This window comes from Ambystoma mexicanum, chromosome 6p, assembly GCF_040938575.1.
Source record: "Ambystoma mexicanum isolate Mex_15411 chromosome 6p, UKY_AmexF1_1, whole genome shotgun sequence".
Lineage (NCBI taxonomy): Eukaryota > Metazoa > Chordata > Amphibia > Caudata > Ambystomatidae > Ambystoma > Ambystoma mexicanum.
The window spans coordinates 26,227,525-26,237,617 of NC_090935.1; the positions used below are offsets into that span (position 1 = coordinate 26,227,525).

The 10,093-nt window shown below is 43.6% G+C and overlaps 1 protein-coding gene across 1 annotated transcript; it reads right to left on the reverse strand.

Annotated features, from left to right (window-relative positions):
- Positions 1-363: 363 nt before the first annotated feature.
- Positions 364-8,313, reverse strand: LOC138511167 (uncharacterized). Its single transcript, XM_069626675.1, has 3 exons — positions 4,623-8,313; positions 4,282-4,443; positions 364-4,163 (listed from the first exon to the last, which is right to left on the reverse strand). The coding sequence occupies exon 3, from the start codon at positions 4,087-4,089 to the stop codon at positions 2,836-2,838; it is 1,254 nt and encodes a 417-aa protein (XP_069482776.1). The 5' UTR covers positions 4,090-4,163; positions 4,282-4,443; positions 4,623-8,313; the 3' UTR covers positions 364-2,835.
- Between the last annotated feature and the right edge of the window lie 1,780 nt (positions 8,314-10,093).

Consider the following 10,093-nt stretch of genomic DNA (forward strand, 5'->3'; position numbering starts at 1 on the left):
TTTTTAAGCCTAAGTGGCTCGATTTTAGAAAACTTTCCTATGGACCTTACCCGAGTTTTCGTCCATTAAACGCACGCGAAAACAAGCACCAGGGAGCTGCCATTTTCTGATAATCCTATCTTTTCCCCGATCGCCCTGGCTGACCTGCTTTTGCGGCACTAAATCAATTCCCCCGCCCCTGAGCCTGACATTATCAAAACATTCATATTCCCCGCCTCTCTCTGTGACGTTACTGTGCTGTGTAGGCAAACGCGCCCAGTCGTCTTCTGCGCGACTCCACACAGAACCCGGAAACCAACACAGATCAACTCACAACACAGCGCGCCACAATTCGGAATATGAAACTGTACTTTAAAATGAAACAGCAACACGGTACATTTTGTAAAGTACATTTATTTGACATTAAATGTTTAGAGAATATTCAGCAATTGCCATATGAATTCCGAAAGCCATTTATTTTCTTTTATCTAGATCCGCAATAACTGTTCCGTTTCATCTTGAGTCATGCGCTGTTCCTTTATGGTACACAGGGTGTTCATTTTCGTAAAAAGAATCACTTTGGAAGCACGGTGAAGCGCAAGGCTGTTCCATCAACTAGGCACTAGTCCAGCCTCAAGGTTGATATGTTGCTTCTAGCCACTAGTACAGCGTAAGGGCATGTGGGCCCTTGGCGATCGTCCCATAATATGGTGATCGTGCTCCAGTTGTTGACACAAAGCTGCAGGTGTCTGCTCAAGAATCCATCTGCCGGTGTCTCAAACAGATGGCAGTGGCAGAATGGGATCAAATACCTGTTATGAAAACAAAAAAATTATAATTAGTCTTGCTAGCCGAACTTCATTAATATTACTCATTTTATTTATTACGGCCAATCAGAAACTATTTGCTTGCAAGGATAGTTCGATGGAGTATGTTCGTCTCTAAAATCAATGCGAAAAGTAACGAGATAAATCGAGGGCAACACACAATGATAAACGACAGTTAGTCTACATGCGTGAGGAATGATATGATATATGATATGGCATTTGTAACGCGCCTATACTCAAGTGTTTCTAGGCGTGACGAGGCAGGTGGGGAACAAGGGCAGACAGACAACGATCCTACTAGGCCAGGTGTCTTTCTGATCGCGCATGGGGAAGAGCTGTACATGGTTAGTTGAATACAAATTAAATAATAGGGCCAGCTGGTGGCAAGTGCAAGGTAAATGCCGGGAGAAGGGGCTGAAGGATACAGAGACAGTCCCGTAGTGCAGGTAGGCAGTGCAGTGAAAAGTGGCTGGGCCAAGGACCGAGATCGGTGAGACCAGTGGACCTGCATGCCCATGTGCCCACTAAGAACACGTTTTACTTGCTTTTCCTAGCTCTTCATTCATTCATTTATTCATGCATCCATTCATTAAATCTTCATTCCGGTATAAAAGCGTGTAAAGATTTACTTACATTATATTTGAAATTTCCATTGTGTCTCTTCGTAATGCAGTCTGTAAAACGGACCGTGCTCTTGACAACGGTTTTTGGTATACTGAACTAAACTGAAACTCGGTCTAGTTTCTGAATTTTCTGCCTTATCGTCTCTTACGTTATTGCGCACTCCCTTCAAATGTAGTTCTTTTGGCATGGTCCCTATCTCAAGGTCAAAAAACAATAGACCCTTATACTTCCAGTGCGACTTGTGGGCCTCATCTGGGCGCTGTCCTTCGCATTCTTTATTTGCAACATCACGTAGTATAGGCATCTGTGAGAACTTGAAGTTTAGAATCCGTCTATGTAGTGCGCCTCAATGTGCAAATGCGAACTGGCTTCTCTCCCAAATGTCACGGCCCGCTTGGCTGGCGCGTTCTAAGTGCCCCAATTTTGTCCCCGTTGTCTGCGAGCTTTGCAGCCCAAATTGAGACATTTAATTTTTGGCGGAAGGTCAGGGAAAGTATAAAGTACCACAGGAGTTGAGTTAAAAGTGAGATTTATTGTTTGTTTGTTTGTTTTATTATTTGCAATACGCAAGCCTCCCCTCCGTTAACAGTGCGCAGCATTTACATTTACATGAGATGGAACATGAGAAAAATATATACATAAACAATTGTGAGGTGAATAGAGAGAATTCAAAGATGACACCCAGCTTGTTCGCCACCCATGCTGGTGAAGGTAGGGGTTAGGTTTACAGGTACACTGTACAATAACATTTATTTACAAAAGGACAATCGTATTGCAATTATTTAAACCGTGGATTTGTACTTCACAATCAGCTGTGCTTCGGGTGGGCATGGCACAGTCGCAATGTTCGGTGGCAATGGATCACTGCTCTGCACAGAAACGTCCAAAATTCCATATCTGTGCTTCTCTAACACAGCAACAATAAGGCCTTTCACAAAGTCGAACTGCATTTCATCATAGACTGGTTTGATCATCCATTGCTTACTTCGTTTTGAAAACACCTTAGTGTAGCGTGGCATCCTTACTTTACCCCTAGTCCTAGATTGTTCACATCCGACATTGCTGTTATGGGCCAAGACCGCTAGTAGAGTGCGATGTTTCATGCCCCGAAAGCTAAAAAGCAAGCGCTTTGGCCTGTACTTTAGGCACATATTGTGGAGCACCTCCAAATCTCCTGTGTGACAGACATCTGTCAGTCCTCTCAAATCTCTTGATAGAGTTTTGTCGAAAACAATCTTCTCAATGGCTTTGTGTGTTGGTGAAGATGGAATCAACCACTTTTTCTTCCGTGCCTCCTCTGGGGACAAAGGGCAATGTTCACATTGGTGGAAATGTTCATTTGCTGTCCAGCGGTGAACGTTGGTACAGTGGTGCATCAGTGACCGCCATTTTTCAAGTAGTATTTTCACTGACCCCTCACAAGTTTTTGAGCTCCACCAAAGATGGTTGGTGATAGAATGTGACCACTGCAAAATACTTTCAAAACCTTTTTTTTCCCTGCAGCCGAGATTTTCTTATTGATTGATTTACCAAGATGCCATACGTCAAATTGATGTTTAATATGTGGGAACTGCTCTCTCATTGTCTTGCCAATTGAAACATGTCTGTCCGTGGCTATGAGGTCGATGTGCATTCCCCTTGATTGTAGATATTCCACTGATTTTATAAATCCTAGTTTCTCCATGGCCACTGACGATGTACATTGTGTTACCTGCATGACCACCAAACTCACAATTTTCTTACTATCCATGTCCTGAAAGTGGTAGGTGCAGCACTTGGCAGAAAATCCAGGGCTGTCGCACTGTCCATCGCCAGCTAGCCTGAATCGTTTGCCTTCGAATGTACTTGCTAGAGACAATTGTTCAATTTTCCAAGCATCACTAATGGCCGGAAACAGATAATCACGTTGGTATATGTAGTACAGCGCTTTAGAAATGAAATGGAGTCCCACAAACTGAAAGAAAGCCTCTAACTTTCTAGAACTGGAGCCACTAAAAAGTGATGCAGCTACACACAGTAGATTGCCTGCTGGCCGTTTCCCCAGCATCGGTTGTGCAGACCATGAGAACCTATGATTTAATCTACAGGCGGCATTTATTTTGACGTTACTGCCTTTTATTTGACGAGTCACATTAATCAATGGCTTCCCACATACTTTCCCTCTAATGGAATGCACACATTTCAGCATACTTATAATTTCCATCAAACAACTGTCGAATACAATGTATTTGCTCTCTTTCATTAGACCGTCATCCTGCGTCAACGTTGTTTCGGCCTGTGACGTTGTGGAGATTTCAACACATTGAAAAGTAATATCGCTGATATCAAGTTCTGATGCGTCTATGGATGCTGCGGCTGGTTCATTATCTGTCATTTCGACATCTATTACTTCAACATTGATGGGAGAACACAACAATGTCGACAGGTTTTTTGGTGGCAAATTTTTGGCGGGTGTAGATTGTGTAAATCGATCTGCAACTACTTCAGAGCTATCTTCAATACATTGAATAACATCTTCTTGTGGTGGTGCGGTCGCACTGTAGCTATGGTCCAATGCAACTTTGCTGTAGTCTCCAAACACAGTTAATTCATGTTCTGGCCATTGGACATGAGCATCTCGAGCCTGAACACGCCTCGCCACAATTAATAGTTCTTCCATAGTGTACACGGTCTGTCAAGCCACATCTCTCATTCGCTTCACTGTGTTAGTATAGCTCTTACACCCACGGGTAACTGGAGGAGAGATTGGAAAAGGGATGTTCAGTTTTAACAGTAGAATTGACTGGAAAAAAACATAAAATAGTCCCCAGCACAAACATTTTTTTAAAGTTATGAACTGTTTGTAACTAACCTTTTTTTGTTTTTTTTTCTTTGCAACTTTTTTGACTCGACCTTCAACATCTGCACGCTGTAGCTCCGATTCGTTTCCGCATTTCCTCCCTTCCTCTTGCGCTGCAATGACTATATTTTCTGTATACGCATAGACAGCACGGAATGAGGCTCCATCGTCTCCCTGAAACATAGTACTTTCATTACTATGTATCAAAATATTGTTAGCATAAAACACACGTGAGGACGAACACACAGGTACATCTCAATAGCCAAACACGACTTAAACATTGCGTGCAACAATCAAACGACAAGTATTCGACCAGTGATGATCTATTTCGATGGAACTGTCAGTATCCATACCTCTGGCTCTGCATGGACTGCCATGAATGGTTGTATTGGAGAGGAGGCATCCACATCTCCCTGAAACACAGTACTTGCATTAGTATGCTTTTCAATATTGGAAACACAACACACACTTGGGGTCGACGGCACAGGTACATATAAAGAGATAACCACAAATGATGCATTGTCCAGAAGAATCAAGGAAAATCCAAATATGATCACATTTCATCGACTTATTTCAACGATTCCTTTACATCTGCATCATCTAAATGAGATGTTGTGATTGTGGTGGAAGCTCCGTCGTCTCCCTGAAACACAGCACTTGGATTAGTATGGCTTTCAATATTGGAAACATAACACACACTTGTGGTCGAACGCACAGGTACATATAAGGAGATAACTGCGAAAGATACATTGTCCAAAAGAATCAAGGAAAATCCAAATATGATCACATTTCATCGACTTATTTCAACGATTCCTTTACATCTGCATCATCTAAATGAGATGTTTTGATTGTGGTGGAAGCTCCGTCGTCTCCCTGAAACACAGCACTTGCGTTAATAGGGAAGAAAGTATAGCAAATGGAATCACGTTATATGATCACGCATGATGGAGCTGTCATTATCCATACCTCGTGCTGCTGAAAAATATCTATGGATGTTGCAAATGTAGTGCGCACTTCCGAAAGCTGTTGCGCCGATTCGTATACGCATGGTCCCGCTTCCACTTCCCCTGGAATTACTTGAATGTCAGGCTCTGCATCAAGTGCAGGGGTTGACGCTGCCTGAAACATAGTACTTGCATTAGTGAGGATTACAATAGTGAAAACATAACACACACCTGGGGTCGACAGCACAGGTACATTTCAACGGCTAACCACGAACGAAACATTGTGTAGAACAATCAAACGACAAGAATTCCAGCTCTGATGATGACGCTCGATGGAGCTGTCAGTATCCATACCTCCTGCTGCTGAAGAATATCTATGGATGTTGCAAATGTAGTGCGCACTTCCGAAAGCTGTTGCGCCGATTCGTATACTTGAATGTCAGGCTCTGCATCAAGTGTAGGGGTTGACGCTCCATCGACTGCCTGAAACATAGTACTTGCATTAGTGAGGATTACAATTGTGAAAACATAACACACACCTGGGGTCGACAGCACAGGTACATATCAACGGCTAACCACGAATGAAACATTGTGTAGAACAATCAAACGACAAGAATTCCAGCTCTGATGATGACGCTCGATGGAGCTGTCAGTATCCATACCTCCAGCTGTTGAACATCTAGAAATGTTGTAGATGTGGCGGACGCTTCAGCATCTCCCTGAAAGACAGTACTTGCATTAGTATGGATAACACTAATTATAACTGAAAACAAACACCAGTGGACGATAACTAAGGTGTATATCAATTGGAAAGCACTAACCAAACATTCGGTAAAATGATTACACGATAAAATAAAAATATTTCTTGACATGCATAAAACAGGTCTGTAGTGGATTAGCCTAGAAAGATTACCTGATATGCGCTAGAAGTGGTTGATAACTGTGACCACGTCAAGGATGTAGAATGTTCTTGCTTCAGATTCAAGGGATAGTCAAGAAGTTGTAAAGGTAAATTAATGATTGATAATGAAATGCCAATATTAAAAATAGCCATGTAAGGCGACAGAATACTTGTAAAATGCTCAATAAAGCACAGTTCCCTGTTCCCATATATATACATTTCATTTGTGGGTTATGAAATCGAAAAAGAATATATTGGTAAATGTCATTATTCAAAAAACTATACACTCATATCAATATCGAAATTATTACAAGGGATAGAACACCTACAATATCAATTAATCCGTTCGGATACATACACACTACCGCAAGGCCTAAAGCTAAATCCGAACACTTGACTCACCGGCGGCGAAATGTGGACGAATAGAGTTGGAATAGCGTTTTCGAGTAATTTTCGTGTCGTTCGCCGTTTATTCTTCTTTGTTACCCAAGATGTGGATGATCGAGGAAAAGTGCCGGCTGCAGATGCGGTATCGATCACCCCTCTTGTCCTCTAAGACTTGTTGGACTCTACTTTCCAGCTCATCCAGTGGATATCCGCAATGTCTGACCCATTCTCTTATTCGATCAACAGTTTTCGGGAATACATGCATTGTAGTGCCTTCAGATTTAGCATGAGTCTTCGAAGGGCAACCGCTAATCGAACAGGCAGGCATTGTTGATAAATCTGAAAAGTAAATATCGACATTATTATACAATCTTCAAGAATAAAGATTTGATACAAAAGTAAATGAATCATACAATGATCAATGCAAGGTTTGTTTTGGTCGCAGGAACTATGCCAGTTCATTATGTGCGGCTTAGTATTTGCATACGTTGCAGAAATGTATAAATGATGTGACTAAAAACTGAACATGTGACTCATCCCTTGGATGTTCTGTATTGCACGAGAAGGAAACATGCTTACATTATAGACTGGACCCCCGAAGGGTGCAATTCGATGACAATAGACACAGATGAAAATAAATAGATCTATTGATAGCATAGCAATGGAAACTCAAGTCAATAGCAATGAGACCAATGAACATAGCACTATTATGTACTCAACTCGTAAATAGATAGAAATTTAAAAATCTGCGAAATATGACTAGGATACATGGCCTTACCTTGACCAACAAACAGTTGGATTCAGCAAGCAGAGCAGTATGTTGCAGGAGAATAGGTGGGTGGCCACAGGTAGCACACTGATGGGTTTGCTCTAAGCAGTCACAGAAGTTCACGGATAGTACGACGACGAGCAGATTAGCGTAGATCTCAGTGGTTGCCAGGTAACACGTTCAGGAGTTGACTTGCAAAGCACAAAGATGTTCTCATGAGACATGTCAAGTGGTTTATAAAGTATTAGAAACAGGGGTGTGTTTGTGAATGAATGACGTATGTATGTCGTGGTTTTAGGGGGGTGGCCTGCTTCAAGGGGAGTCCTGGCTGGAGACACGGGGTCTGAGGAGGCCATGTGACCGATGGCCCCTTGGCGTGGGACACCTTTTGAAGTGTACATGTAGTTTGGCACCTTGGCCTATCGCGCCCCTGACAGCCCCCCATGCCACCGCGCATCCACTGGCGCGAACCGCATTTGATAGAGGGGGGTGGGATGGATGGGCCTGGGGCGTGCAGATAAGGCACAGGAAGACTGCTGAATGGAGACACACTTATGTGGATTGCATGGGGGCGGCCTGCCTCAGGGGAGGCCTGCGTGGAGACACGGGGTCTGAGGAGGCCATGTGATCGATGGCCCCTTGGCGTGGGACACGTTTTGAAGTGTACATGTAGTTTGGCACATTGGCCTTTCGCGCCTCCGACAACCCCCCATGCCAGCGCGCATCCACTGGCGCGAACCACCTTTATATCAGTATATCGTTGCTTCTCAATAACAAATGCCACATACCGGAGATTCTTGTGAGCACAGACCAACACTTCAACCGGTGTATTATAGTGGTCAAGACCCTAAGGCCTGTATAATCCAATGGTAATTGTTAGTATAGACATATGTGTGACTTTTATAGAGACATAACTCACTGAAAGACTTTGAACAAGTGTTATTTAGTGCATGCATTATCGAGAATATGTTATGTTAGCTTAGATAGATAGTGACCACCCTGCTTCACAGCGACCAGACCTTCACCCATTCGGAGCACAGATGTCTGACGTCCATCCTTGAATGGAGACACACTTGATTCATTTAAAAAATCGAAACAACCGTTGTTAAAATATATGTGGTGTTTTATATTGTATCTTATTTTCATGACACAAGAATACAAGACTTTAAAGATTATACAGGTCAGGTTGCAGCACAGCGAGAGAAAATCCCCTGTACTGACCGCTGTCACTCGGGAACGTTTCTCTAATGGCACGAACGGCACAGGCGGGTATCACTCTTCGAACGCGGTGTCCAAGCCTCCCGTGGAGCTACCATGTAAAGGAACGATAGGACACCAGCCTGTGCCACTTGTGAAAAGGAATGAAACAAACTGTTTTTAAATGAGCAAGATAAGTTTAATAAACGTTTGTTGTCAATGACAATTCTTGTAACTAATGGCATTCTGCTCGGACAAATGCTATCTAGACAATGCACACTATTGAACGACTTACATGCGTTACAATGATATGTAGATGTAATTTTGGATATAGTAGAAGAACATGAAATAGGAGTGGCATGACAAGCAGAGTATACTTACTCGTTACTCGGATTACGAGGATGAACAGTTGCGCGAAGTTCGTGCATAAGCACCATCATTATTCTCAACACGGCCCGTGTGAGGCAGGCTGCCCTGAAGTCTGGCAGCTCGGTGATGCATTGCGGGCGTGGCTCGCCTTCCGAAATGTAGGCCAGGCATCCTGAGTTTTCTCGGCAGCAGCAGTTCTCGTCCTCAGTTGGCATTAGCTCGCACTGATTGCATGTGCACCAGGTGGAGACGCCGTCCATTCGACTAGGCCCAGGCTCTTCATATGTTGATTCATCCTGCCAACTGCCGTCCGAATCCCCATCGTTTTCGCGTGCTTCCCTTTCCAGTAGTTCCTCCTCGGTATACTCGGGCTCGTACATGTAGGGCATTATTGTAGCCATTGTGTGTTAAACAAACTAAAATAATTTATAGCGGTGGTACTGGTATCTGTTCACACGGGCTACAAGCGGCGAAGGTAGCTGACCAGAGCACTGAAACGAGTCACAGAATACTCAAAGTAACACAGAGAGAGGAATGGAATCGAAAATCTGCTGCTGTGTGTTATGAAACGGTGTGTTTATACTTATTGATGAAAGAGGCATCCTGCCATTTCCATGGCGACACGTCATTAGCTGAAGCGCAGCGAATGTTGGCACGAGACGTGCTTTGGCGTTGGGAAATGGGCGGTACGAGTCTGCTGATGACAGGCTCAGGGGCGGGGGAATTGATTTAGTGCCGCAAAAGCAGGTCAGCCAGGGCGATGGGGGAAAAGATAGGATTCTCAGAAAATGGCAGCTCCCTGGTGCTTGTTTTCGCGTGCGTTTAATGGACGAAAACTCGGGTAAGGTCCATAGGAAAGTTTTCTAAAATTGAGCCACTTAGGCTTAAAAAAACATGGCCGACCCGTAGGGACAATACATTTTTTTACTAGACCATGCCTTTAATGGCAGTAAGATAGAGATTCTTCTCTTTGGGACCCCTGCTTTCGCTTTCCCTCTCTCTCTCTCTCTGGCCACCCTCCTTGGGCCCGTTCCCATACCCTCCTGTGAGGCAAAAAACCTTGGGTGTCATCTTCTACTCTACTTTCTCCTTCTCTCCTCACATCACAGATCTTGACAAGAAGGCCCACTTGCAGCTGCACTCCTCAGAGATATTCTACCTTTCCTCACCTTCAACCAGAAACCACCTGTCTCCAGAGCTCTGCTTCTCTCCAGGCTTGACTATTGCAACAGCTTCTTTCTCAATCTTCCTAACTCT

Excerpts from the sequence above, each read along its gene's own strand:
- LOC138511167 (XM_069626675.1), bottom strand. The coding sequence starts at position 4,089 with ATGGAAGAACTATTAATTGTGGCGAGGCGTGTTCAGGCTCGAGATGCT.